Below are 14,178 nucleotides of genomic sequence, written 5' to 3' on the forward strand. Positions count from 1 at the left end.
AAAAGAGGTAATAAGATAAAACATGATATCACAAATATGTCATTGGTTTTTCATTTTAATTTCCTAGTATACGTTTTGACTCCAGGGAAATTCTGGAAAACTTTGCGTTGGTGTGAAGGAAATGGTTGAGAATTTCAATTTCATCGAGCCCGCACATGCACTGCTGCTGCTGCTGCTGTTATCGGACGGAAGTACGCACCCACAAACACGCGCTCGCTCTTACTCACACACGCACGCGCAGTAACACAACTTCAGCCCTTCAACTTGATGAAGTTTCCCACTGAACTTTACATTCATCGCGGATCAGTCCTCCGCGCAGCAGCATGGCTCTATCGGGCAAGTGGTGGATTCTGTGCGCGCTCTCCTGCCTCGGCTCCTGCAGAAGACATGGACAAGGTAAGATGACTGAATTGGAAGGAAACGTGTGCGCGGATTACTATTTTAAACGTGTTCACACTTTCTCTCAACTACGACGGCAGTGGTGGCAAAGTTTATTCCTCCCTGAAACTCGTGCGTAAAATGCGTAAAGAGTCCCAAACTTTGGACACGTTAACACTTTTAACGAAGAATGGTTTCTGTTTGTATGTGTCTGTTAAACCAAAACAAACGGACAATTACGCGTCGGGATGACTGGTTAAACTCACCAAAAACTGTGTTTATAACAACTTGGTTTATGTATTTTGAAGACTGGCTCATTAGGTGATACTTGTGTTATACTGTTTACTCCACTGTTAGTGAAACCCTGGTCTGTGTCTCTCGCCACCGTCACTGCAGGGCTTGGTTTGTTGTGTTGTGTTGTGTTGTTCCGAGGCCCTTTAACTCCTCATTAGTGTGGGGAGGGATGGTGGCGTCATTCGGGGGGGGCCAAAGTCCAGATCGAGACCCACACCTGAACCCGCCTGGCACCTCCTCCTCCTCGTCCTCCTGTCCCGCGGTGGCGCAGCCTGCAGGCGGTAATGAGGCTGCAGGGCTTGGGTGTCACACACATCAACGAGCTGCACGGAGCTGGGTGAACCAGAGGCAGCTCTGGTCCAAAGTGGAGGAGAAACTTCAAAACAGCTTCTCTCTTCGCTTCCCTCCATCCCTGAGAGCGAGAACTGAGCTGCTCGCACAGAAGTTAATTAGGAGGGAAGTACACAAAGTTCATTTGGAGAGCGTGGGGTCAGATGGTGGCTAAAGGCAGGGGGGGGGGGGGGGGGGGGGCGTATGTAGTGTCTTTCCTCTCTTATCTGTCAGTGACATACAGACGGTTTCTGTGCATCATTTCCCAGGATGGAGGGGACGTTTCCAGTCTATGAGCAGAACATGTGATAAGCCTGAAAAGAAACATATGCAGACCAAATATAAACCATTTTACAAACAATTCCCCAAAAGCTTCTTTAAGGACCAAGATAAGTTAGATGGAGCTCCATGCTTCATGCTTGAGGAGATTTAACAAATATTATAATTAACCAAGCTCAGATCTGTTAGGAGTTTTCCTGTTTATCAAGAGTTTGTCTGTTTGACGATTTTAAACCACAATCCTTCACTTTCAACTGTCTTTAAACTCAAAACAGTAAAAACAACTGATATGAAGATTTTAATCTTGTGGTCCATCTCTACATGTTCAATGCTCAATAGCTACAGTGGCAGCTTTGTGATATTCTGTCCAAAGACCCCAATAAGACATCATTCATGGGATTTTATCGATTAAATCAAAACACTAAATAAGAAAGTTGGTCAGATTTGTTTTGAGATGTCAGACACAGGCTCCCGCTGAGCCTCTTGGAGACGTGACATCAGTGTCGCTCGCTCGCCGTTTGAAGTGGTCCTGCGGCCACAGCGTGGGAGGGGCCTGTGGAGCCCGGTGCCATCTTAATTAACGGCTGCAGAACAGCACTGACCAACACTGTCACTTGAAACCCACTGTGCCACTCGATGACTGCAGCTGGAAAGTGCAGATAGTAATTATTCTCTGTAGGTCAACGTCTTCTGGACTTTCAGTGATTTCTATTGACGCCTAATGAAAAGTCTGGATTCTGTGTTTGCACACGCGCCTGCTCTCACATTCTGTTTGAGTTCAGCTTCTGCCTCGGGTGCCTGATATTTGTCAAGTCTTGTTTGCTTTTCTCCACTTTGAATTATTACTTATCTCATATTCTGAGGTTTTTTATGTTTGCCCTGACAACACATGGACATATTTGTTGCTGGGTGAACGGCTGCTTCGGTCCGTGTGGTCCACATCTCCATCGAGCCTCTGAGAGAGAACTGTAGACGTGAGTCAGAGTGGAGCCACAGCGGTGATGTGTTCCCACTTCACTCGGACTCATCCGCCGCTCACACACTCGACTCGAGGACTGAAGACATGAGGAGGCTCGACTCGTAGATTTGAAACTGCGGCACAGTGGCTGGATTCTGACTTTTGCTGTGCTGCCGACATTGAAGGGATCCTCAGAACATCTTGATAACCTCGTGTGCACTCGCTGTTGGCACCACATTGAAACAGAGAGAACTCAGATTAGACACTGCTCAGATCTCTAGTTTACAGTGTGAAACTATTAATACTGAGAGACAATTAGATGTGGCCTGTGGGGAAACTCACCAATTAAAAATAAAAACAACACATGTTATGTTGACGTGTAAACTTCTTAATCACATTATAACAACTTATTGGAGTTTTCACATCATTTGGGAATTTTGTATTTTCCACTTTCTTTATCATTGCAAGGCGTTTTACTGTTTTCATTGTTCTTCCAATGAATAATTCACAGATCTGGATGTAAAGGAGACATTTTCAGTGCACTGATATTTATGAGAGTGTGCAATTTGCAGATTTAATCTAGATTTAGTGAATTTAAATGTGGTTTCATAAGGGGACTCCACTGAGGGTATTTGCTTCTACTTCAGAATGAGGTCTGAAGTAGAATCAGAGCTGCTAGAAGAAGTGAAATGTACATTGTGTGCAAACATTGCATTTTCCTACTCTGCAGGAACAAAAGCCTGCTGTGAAATCTGAACACACTGGTGAGTTTACAAAACTTGGGCAAGGGTTTGCCGAGAGGTGTCAGGACATAACAAGTAAACACAAGTAAGTTGTTTATTATGGAACCTGCTTATGTGTCAGACAACCTGCAACACACACTCAACAACTGTGTGTACGTCCTGAAGATGTTTCATTCTGAGGAGACACACACAACTTAAGTTTGAATCTTTGTTTGAGACAAAATAAAAACTGACTTCTGCAAAAACACTCAGTTCTGCTCAGGACTGACCCGAACCTGTGGAGCCAGTTGAGAGGGACATTATTATTTTCTCTGTGAAACGTTAAGACGCCAAAAAGAAGCAGTTCCAACCAAATCCCTTTCTGAGAAGTTTGTGTGATTCATGTGTTCAATCATTAATTATGGTCCTCACAGGAGCCCATCAAATCCTGAAAGGGCTCTTGATTCTGAGATATGTGAGTCAGCAGCTTCTTCGTGGAATTGAACTTTTCCCTGTTACGACGCTCATGTTGAAGCCAACGAGAGGAGGAGCCTGCGTTTTTTTAATAAGTGTTATTGCTTCAAGTCGGCCTCATCGATTTAATAACACCAGAAACCAGTGGAAAGGAGCTTGGAGTCATTTAATGGGCAAAGAAATAATCCACCTTTGTTTCAACAAGGCCGGTTTCAGCTTCCTGTTCACTTCGCTTCGTGCAGCACCAACACTCTCAGGAGGTACCATAGCTCTGAGGTGGAGGACGTGGCTTGACTGAATCCCATTTGTGCATCTGGCCTAGTTCAGACGCTTCTAGCTTGTTCCCAACACAGCATCTGTGTAGACATAGGGTTGGATCCCACTCAAGGTAAAAGCCTCCAGCTACCTCACTGGTTTCCGTCCCTGCTGTTTTCTATTGTGTATAGTATATGATGTATCTTCCTGCTTAATTAATGCAGTGTATAATGTGTAGCGATACTGCATACAGGAATTTATGATTTATACCCTACAGCTAAATGGGAGTTATGAACTCATTAAGACACTTGCATTTCGTTATCTGGTTGTTTGGGGACAACATTGTGATTTATGATCGTTTCAAACGTTTCTCAGAAGTTCTGCCAAACTCGTCTTCTGCAGAATCACAGAGTTCAGCTTAAAACAAGTGAGGAAGCTTTTCTCCACAAGGCGAATGTGTGGGAGTGAAACTCAGTATAGAGACACATGATGTCTGCTGAATTAGTTATCTGAGAAGCTTTTTGGATATTTATATATTGTATCTAGATATGGTTTGGAATTTCCCCACCTGAGATGTCGGCCACCTGTGAATCATCAACTTACTGCATCTATATATTCAGCATCAAATCAAATAACAGGATTTAAATGTGACTACACATCTGTTATGGATAAAACAATTAGTTGCTAAATCATCTATTCTATCAAGATAAATGTAATCAGGAACAATCAGTTGATAAATCTGAGTTGTAAAAATCCTCTCTGATTCCAGCCACAGATAAATAATAGATCATATTGTTGCATTTTGGTACATAAACATTTTATAAGATCAGATCTGGTTCGTCCCTGGTTACTGTCCCTGTGTTTAGCACCTACAGAATAAATACAGCTAATTGAAGTTATCGTATTTCTCTTGTCAACACTTTTCCTTTCGGTTTATTTTTTCCAGTCGCACAAATTGGACTGAGGAAACAAAAAAGAAAACCCAGACTGTGGTCCAGCTCTGTCAACACTGAGAGATCTGTGTTTGGTCTGCACAGTCTGCAGCCGGGGACACATTATTACTTTCTCTCTGTAGCTTTAATCTCTTTAACGTTGACTCCTAATTGGAAAGTTGGTTCACATTTTGCACAGAGGGTGATTGACAGCTACAGGGATGCTAATGAGGGACATTGGTCTGTAGTTGTGACTCTCTCTCTTTGGGGAGTTTCAGGAGATACTGGTATCGTTTCTGAGCTGGGAACATTTCTGCAGGAAAGTTCAACTGGACATCTGCAAATGGATAAGGCTATATACTACTTCCTGGATGAGTCACAGTTAGGATAGGGTTTTATTTAAGGAGGGCGGGTTTCAGGAAGTGATGTTTCCTATAGGACACTGAACTTTAGGAGATAAGAGTTGTTGTAAGTCACAACAGAACTGAGGAATGCACAGATGCCTAAATGAAAGCATGGGAGTGGAAACATGCAGTGACCTCAGCTCCCTTTACTGTGAAGTCTCCATCGATTCCTTCACACGCATCTATCCTGATTAACAGTCCATGGTGAAATCAAAAACTGAAATCTCCTATTCCCAGAAGTAGTCCGTGCCTTGTTGTCTTCTTGGGTCAGATCCTACAAACCCTGCACACTTGGATCTGGACAGTTTATCTGTTTCTTCCTGACAGGTTCTCTCAAGCTCCATCAGAGAGAATGGGAATCATCTCTAAACGGCCATTTTCAGGTCCACAGAGATGAAGGCTTGACTTTGCCTGAGCTGCTGAAGAACTGTCAGACTCTCGTCCCGGGGGAGTTCACATACTGTTTCATCAGAACAGAGGATATTGCTCCTCACCTTTACAAAGTCAAAGTCAATGATAATGCTGTATTCCATCAATCCTGTATACCGTTAACTGCTTTGAGGGTGGCGGGCGGCGGGGGGGGGACGACACTGTAGTGAATCCAAAAGGCGGGGGTGCATGTGTGAGGGAGCCAGAGCACCTGAACCATCACAGATAGGAGAGCATGCAGACTCCTCACAGAAAATGATGTGAAACCAGTTCAGTTCTCCAGTATTTTCCATCTAAGTTTTGATACCTGACCCAAACCCTGACCTGAGGTTGTAGTGCAAAGGACAAAGAGTTTGAAAACTTTTGTTAATAAGATATCTGAGCATGAACATTTCTAAAACCATGTTGCACGTTGTCATTATGTTTAACTTGCATGCAGCGGTTGCATGTAGATTCAAAGAGCAACACAGTGGCCTGAATACTCCTTTAATCTACCGTGTAAGGTTGTGAATTAACTCGTATCAATGGATTTTGTTTTAAACTCACTTTTGCAAAGAGTATTTGTTCAGCCCAGTATTTGTTGATACAGTTTAGCCGGAAAAAAAAAACAAGCTCACGTGATAGCGTGTGCAGGATCCCTGTCAGCTTTGCTCTAAACCAGAGCAACTGGTGTCATTAGCGTGTAAGAAAGGTTTAAAGGGACAAAGCAGAGACGTGAACTAGGTCTGAACTTGCCGAGGTAGCACTGAAAGACACAGGACAAGTGAGGACTCGTCTCCGCTCCGTGCCAGTTCAGACTCGGTGGGAGTGGACGTTGGTTGTCTTGTTTTTCACCGCTTTATGTTGATGATCATAGAAAGTGAGATCACAACCGAGCTGCTTCCACCAGCAGCTACATGTGGCCCGAGTGTACTGCGGGAAAAAGGTTCACAGTCTGTGGATAATGTGTTGAGTTCTGTCCGTCTTTGCTTTCTCTACCTCGATCTCTAACTTTCAGAACACAGCCAGGTTCAATGCTCTGTCAGGCTCACTGAATGAATAGCTCTTCTTCAGTGCACCATGATTTATTTACTAGATGTCTTTAGATGTCTCTCCTTCATCGGGGTGGTTGCACCTGACCGTGAGTCAACAAAGAACCAAACAACACAAACTATGCCAACGCGCATTTTAAAATACAACATCGTGCAGCTGGATCCTTCAGGCTTGTGTAAAGCTCTGACTCACACATCACATGTGTTGTGATTGTGGTAATGGGAATGTATAAAAGACATGTTTTAATATTGGAATATGGGGAAACAATAAGATAAAAAAGAAGAACAGTAACAGTAACAGCAGGATATTGGCAGAACTGGGTTTGTAAGCAAGAGGAATATTTCATTATTCCAAATAGCAGAGTATTTGTGTCTAGACGCAGCGTTTCTTGGATCCCCACTGTGTAGTTGTGTCTTCTTCTTTTTCATGATTTGCATGAAAGTAATATTTTCAACACAACGGACTGATTGCTCCTCAGAACTTGTGGCACCTTTGATCTATTTAAAACAACGTGTCTTTGTTCTCCTCTCACCTGAAACTGAACAGGTTAGTAATTTATTTCCATATCGAAAAAGGATGAATAGCAAAATTTGCTCATCCCTTGATTTTAATAGGCGCCACTTGCAGGAGAAATAAAATAACTTCTTTAATTTCTCGTCGTGCATAGAGTGCATTGAATCAAAATTTCATATTCTGTCTTATTCAGGGAGCAGATACCGAGGCAGCTTGTTGAATTGGAGGTGACTGTTGAGTCTTATCAGGGGGTTCATGCTCTTCCTTGTGTTATTCTACTCTCGTCTTTGACATTGTGTGCGTTGTCTCTAACATAAGCTTTGTGTTGTCTGAGCACACAGTCGTGTTTAAACAGTAAATCAACAAATGGGTTATCAGCTCAGGTCCTATAGTAAGAGCAACGCCGCGGTGTTATCACATTGATAAATATCCCTCTACTATCATTATCGTTTTAATATAATATGAGGGTTACACAACTGTCCCTGGTCTCCCTCTCTCTTCTCTCCTATCTTTTCCACCTAGCTCTCCTCTTTTATCCATTATTCTGTTCTCATTGTGGGAACTGTTAGGTTAATTTTTGAGGTCGCCACCTTGATATGTGAAGTTCCTTTAGATAAGAAAGGACAGAAATGAGATGGTGCAGACTTGGGACGTTGTGGAGATGCAACACAAACCCAGTGTTAACTCAGCTGAACTTGTGTTTGTCATCGTTTGCTGCTCAGGTGGGATCCCAGCAGCAGCAGGAGGATTAACCGCTCGCATGCTCCCGAGCTTAACTCTCAGTATCAGTGACACTCACCAGCCGCCAATAAAAGAAGCATTCTCCCCTTTCCCCATTTGTGTGGTCTGAACGATAAACCTGCTCGGCACTGCATCGATTCTCTCGTCCAATCTGAAGAGCATCTGCAATGTAATCGCTGGAGGATGACATTTGCACTGAGCGGGGGAATGAGGCTGTGTAATCAGATCCACATCATACAACAGGAGCCCGAGACACACAAACAGTGATGGCTGAAGTCCGTGGAGTCCTTGAAGGTCCATTCATGGTTTTCTTCCAATGATGGAGTTACTCGGTGGCTTTCGGGCCAGCTCTCTCTTTACTCTGTGGCTGGTGGGACTCTTCTCTTTGTCACTGGGTGGCTGATGGGACTCTTCTCTTTGTCACTGGGTGGAAACACTGTTATGTTGGGGCGTTAATGAGATGAGAGGCTGCTGAGCTGAACGCGCCCTCAGGAGCTGCGTCTCCAGCAGCAGGTTGTTGAGACTCGCTGGTTATAATTATAATAATAATAATAATTTATTGCACAGTGGCACAAAAACATCACATGAAAGGAAATCATGATAATAACCTGAACAGATCCTGATGAGTCATGTTAACAGTCGAACACTCAAATTAGTCTGAATCTATTTCTTTTATCATTTATTGTTATTTTGGATATTTATAGCGTTTTCAAGATACTCCAAACTTTGTTGACTCCACTACATATTTACAATATTTTATATTTTTGGAAAGGGAGAGGGAGGGTACTGATCCAATTAGAGCAGGTGGGTATAATTAGACCCCGACTCACACAACAGAGTCTGACCTATTCTTGTTTTGAACAGAATAGAGAGTTGACACAGTCGATATAGGGAATAGGTTACGCTTGGCAAGTTCCTTCAATTTTAAATGCCAGTACTTACATACTTTAACTTGAGTACATGCTTGCTTATTTATGTTTAATTACTTCCTCCCCTCTTATAAGGCTTCCTGTGTGTGTAAGTGTGTGTGTCTGTGTGTGTGTGTGATCCCCTATAGGACAAATAATATTTGTTCAAAGTTTCATGAGACATTTGAACCAACACCTTCTCCTCCTCCTCCTCCTCCTCCTCCTCCTCCTCCTCCTCCTCCTTCACCTGCACCTCTCCCCCTCTCCCCACACTTCCATCCCTCACTGGGGGGGGGGGGGGTATCAGTGATGCATTAAGGAAAGTAGCATTTAAGCTCGGCTCCTCAGACGAGACAAAGCGAGCAGTACAATAGGGTTTTGTCTCCATGTGGTCGATGCTCTCGGTGGCGGCTGCTCAGACTCCGGCCGTGTGTTCCCATCCTCCGGGTGTTATTGACTCGGTTAAGTGTCGCCTCTTTCCTGATATTGTGACAGAAGACGATGTTGCCCTGAGGCGAACGGCGCTCTCATTAAAACACCGCTCACACACACAGCGTGGCAGCGGTGTGATGGTGGAGATGAGGAACAGCCTCTTATTGGATTCACATGCAGGTGATATTGCAGCTAGATAACAGTATTGCAAAGAGTGCAGTGTGGACGGTTTAGAATTCACGTATTAAATGAATTTTGAGGATGAAATAAAACACTGAAGAAGACGAGGCGGCGACCCAAAGCCAAAATTGCATCTGCACATTATCTCTGTTGTGCCTCAAACCCTCTATAGACGATATGAATGAGTTTAGAATTCGATTTTAAACGCATTTTTATTAAACTTATGCTGGTTCTTCTGGTCAGAGATCATCCAGCCATCGTGCAGGTGCTTTACGGGGAGGGTGTGCTTTAGCTTTACCTCCTAGTAGAACATTAACAGGCCTTTAAGCTGTAAACCTTCATATATATACTCTTCCATTGAAACCTACTGTGCTGTCGGCCTGAGGGGATTTAAAGTGTTTATCACAGGGTCCTTGTTGATGCTTATTAGTGTCTGTTTACACGTCTTTGATTCATATAGTCCCTTATTTGTTGTGCTGATAATTTTTTAATGATGGCTTATTCTGATGAGAGCTCGCCCACAGTTTGGCCCATTTCACATTCCCCCCAAGCGACGATAACTCAAGTTGGAATCAGACTCCCCACCAACACCCTGGAAAAGATCCACCTAAAACAAGCAGCCGTTCAATTTACACTGAGTCCACAGTGGATGTGAGATGTGCTGGTTGCAACACAGCGAATGAAATTCCTTTGAACCTGGTTTACACGCAGGTCTTGGCCAAGAAGCCCTCCATGTGTGCATCTGATCCCTGATCTTTTGAAGAGACTCAATGGGGCTTGAGCAATCTGCGGTGTCCTGATGGCCCAACGCTCCCAGGCCTCGTGGAGGGGAACCACCTGCAACGCTCCACGCTTGGCTGAGGCCTCGGTTTCGCGGAGGATGGTGCGATAGGCCAGATGCCAGTTCATGTGTTCCCTTCTTTTTAATGCTGCTATTATAACTGGGATATCAGAGAGGGAGATTTTTGGCATAGGGGTATCAGGACTTTATCAAACCTTCTAGATTGACGATGCAGGCCTGGACATGTCAGGTAATACGATTTCGTTGGACTGAGTAACGTGTTATCACGAGCAGGGTGTGCTCTTAGTGGTGAAAGCCTTTGACTTGATTTTTTTTTATGTTTGCAACCTTTTTTTCTATTACTGGTTTGAATCACCTCCGTCCTTGTGAACCAGTCGCTTGTTGTTGCAAAGGCACGCTATGAATAATTCACCGTTTGGCAGATGGTGCCGTGGGTCTTTATTCCCCCCCCCCCCCACAGGCCTGTGCAACTCATGGCAAACTCGCATTATGTCATCATATGTCCACATCATCGTTTGCCATATGTGCCTTCTGGACGGAGGAGCTGCCATCGCCTGTTACATTAAAGGGCCATCACAACCAGTTGGCCTACCTGAGCTGTTGCAAAGTCACGAGTGGTTTGAGGATATCTGTCACCAGCCTGAAATCTCTCTCACACACACACACACACTGGAGTCCAGGAAATGCACTTAGCCCAATTGATTGGCCGAGCACCAGCCAAGACAGATTCTAATTGGCATTGAGTGGGACTGTTTGATTTCGGCGGCGCTCGGACTTTGCTAATGTCGGAGGAGCATGGATTTGGCAGATTCCCTGGAGCAGGAGGGATTTCTGGATCTCGCTGTTGTTTTTGTTATCGAGACCAAGTGGGAAACAGGTAGGGGCTCAAATTAGATGGTCCCAGGAACAGATAATGCCGTTGCAGGGGGGGAATGAGCTGACATCGGAAAGAAGTCGGTGGAATTGATAAAAGCAGCTACTCAAGCTTGCAGCTACTAGATACAGGGTTGAATCCACGAGGCGGCAGAAAGATGTTGTTTTTCTGGGTTTATCCGTCCGGGGTCTTATGTTTGAAAAACCCAGACGAAAAAAATAAAGTTGTGGAAGGAAAAGGCGATCTGAGATGAATGTTGAATCCAGCTTGGCCGTGGATAAACAGGCACAAAAGCCATTGAGTTGAGGAATGACAATTAACTTTCCCATTGCATCCCTCCTCCCTCACCACCTGCCATACCAACAGGCTGATTAAAAATGCATGGCTCCCACAAGCCCTTTAGATAATTAAGATGGTTTCCCTGCAGGGCTTCTATTTAGAGCAAAGGAGAAAGCAAAGCTGCGTTTGCACACTGACCTTTTTTCTGCTGGATATTGCACGATCTTTTATGTGAATCTGTTTTTCCAACCTGCGATCACACCAGCTAATCCTGGCTGAGTTTGTGTCATGCTCTGTGTACCGAGCCGTGCAGGACCGGGCCTGTCGCAGGTTCCCGCCTCTCTCCGGCTGCAGGGTCGCCCCCGGGTCGGATCCCAGCCGCACATCGAGAGCTCTCAGCTTTTTTTATTGTTTGTAGAAATGGAAACAGATTCAAACTGGAGCTGTGTCCGTGTTTCAATGGGGACCCTTCGATGTGATGGAGAAAGCCTGTGAGAAGGTGCTTGAGCTTTCTGTAATGAGCTGCATGTGAAATGATCTGTCGGGGGGGGGGGGGGGATATAGAGCTGATCCCCTGTGTCTCTGTATTCATGTTGTCAAATGTGCTCTGCTCATTATTTGTTTTATCAAATAGGACAAAAGCCTCTTGGAGTAAAAATCTAAAAGGAAACAAATGTGACTCACTTTGAACCTCAAGCCACGATGAGTCACCGGTCTCCACATCACTGACTCATAGATTATATATATATTTAAAAACAACATGAGGGCTCCCAAAAGTAATAATAATAACAATAAACTTTATTTGTATATATATTTGTATAGCACAAGTGCTTTAAATAAAATAAAGGGAAGAATAAAACATGTTCAAATGTTAATAAGATAACAGAGACGATTTAAGTAACATTAAATGTATTAAAATTACATGAAATAAATGCATAAGTACAGAAATGAAGCTGCCTCCTCCATGTTTGTATATGAGACATGGACCAAACTACAAAGCCAAAGTTCATGTCAAATAAATCTTTAAGATAGATTCTGTCAGTTTAGGTAGTTTTCATCACACTGTTAGTTCACGGTCTTATTTTAGCAGTAATTTTGTTTTTAATTACTTGTTAGATGCTATAACAATATGGGTGAAACATGATTGACAGCTCATGGAGACCTCATCACCACAGCTCTGTCCCCTAATTGCTGCTGCACATGAAAAAGATGGTGTTTTGATGCTAATGAAGCAGAGAATGATCAGATTGAAACTATCCCAGCAACATTAGGGCCAGAAATAGCCCACAATGCATCACTCCTTTTAAATAAACATACTCATTCTCAACCTCAATAACCGTGTACTCTTCTCTCATACTGTTTGGGCCACATACAATATGTCTTTAATCAAAAAAATAAAATAGAGTTTACCAATAAACACATCTATTTACTGCTTCTTCCTTTCCCTTGGAAATTTAATGACAAGCTTGAAAATTGAGAAAAAACAAATAAAACACATCTTTTAAAATGCACACAATCACACACACACACACACACACACACTAACCCACACAGATGAGGCCAGCCTGAGTTGCTCTGAGTTTAGCTGTAAGACCTTGGGACAGGCTGTGACTCATGCTCAGCCTTTTTGTCCACTGGTCTCAGGGCACGGCTGTGGAAACACACATGAGTCCTCCCAGTGAACTGTGGACATATCTCCACTGGCACCGTCCACCCCCCCCTCATGGTTCCTTCAGCAAAGATCACTGACCAGGGGCTGCGATCCAACAACAGTCCTAGTATATATTTAGACATTACACACAGTCATAACACATCTTGATCCATTAGACTTTTATAATCGCTGAAGCTGCTTTATGTTAGTAGATCATCAGACCCTAATAAATACCTATAATCTGTTAGTTGGTGAATTAGACTTAATAAGTTTCTTATTGTTTTCATTGGACAAAAAGTCTGAACGTGGTTATGTTTGCATTTGTACTAACTCAGTAAGACTTTAAATATGTCATTAACCTTTTGTACTTTCTGACTCAATGACACAACAAGAGAAACTGTTGAGAGGGACACGCCCCACAGAACGTTTAGGCTCTAAAGGTTTCTATAGAAATGATATTAAAAGAACATACACACATTTCTATGAGGGCGTTTCTATAGACACATCACTGAACACTGACACATCGCTCTGCTGTGCTTCTCTTTCTGTCCTTCTCCGTCTCTCTCTCTCTCTCTCTCTCTCTCTCTCTCTCTCTCTCTCTCTCTCTCTCTCTCTCTCTCTCTCTCTCTCCCTCTCTCCAGCTGTTTCTGACCACATCTACTTTACTGTCATCCTGATGATGGTGTTTACTTATCGGGGATTTGTTCTCTACTCTAACCTTTACGTTGTTGTTGTTGTTGTTGTTGTTGTTGTTGTTGTTGTTGTTGTTGTTGTTGGCTGCTGCTCCGCTCTCCGTGGCTGCACAGCCGCTCTCTCTGCTAGAGGACCTAGAAATGAGGAGAGAGGATAATCGTCTGGTACTGAACAAGCTGAGACCGGGCCTCGAAACAACACAACTCGCCCATATGGGGAATTACAGAGACGTTTGGCATAGTGCGCCTATTGAGCAACTCAGATCTTTATCCAAATGTGTGTGTCTGCATGTGTGTGTGTGTGTGTGTGTGTGTGTGTGTGTGTGTGTGTGTGTGTGTGTGGAAGTCTTGGCCAAGCGGAGCCTGTCAGCAGACTACAGCTGCCAATGGAAATTCAACGCATTCTAAAATCGCTTTGCCTACTTAGCATGATCCATATATCAAGGCTGATTTGTTGGTCGACCTCCAAGGATTGTGCGAATGTCTTGTGTGTGTGTGTGTGTCTGTATTTATCTCCTCACACTCTCTGTTTAACAAAGTGGAGGATTCCTGTCCACACATCTGGAGCTTTGTTTGGATTTGAGAGACGCTCGCAGACAGTGTTCAAATCCCTGTATCC

At 43.7% G+C, this 14,178-nt stretch overlaps 1 protein-coding gene across 1 annotated transcript in view; it reads left to right on the plus strand.

The window, feature by feature from the left end:
* The first annotated feature begins 235 nt into the window (after window positions 1-235).
* tfpia (tissue factor pathway inhibitor a) overlaps window positions 236-14,178 on the plus strand; it is a 34,271-nt gene continuing 20,328 nt past the window's right edge. The window contains exon 1 of the mRNA XM_062402432.1: window positions 236-396. Within this exon, the coding sequence (XP_062258416.1) occupies window positions 324-396 (73 nt within the window). The 5' untranslated portion in view covers window positions 236-323. The remainder of the gene's footprint in view (window positions 397-14,178) is intronic.

Source organism: Platichthys flesus, chromosome 13 (assembly GCF_949316205.1).
Source record: "Platichthys flesus chromosome 13, fPlaFle2.1, whole genome shotgun sequence".
In the NCBI taxonomy this organism is placed as follows: Eukaryota; Metazoa; Chordata; class Actinopteri; order Pleuronectiformes; family Pleuronectidae; genus Platichthys; species Platichthys flesus.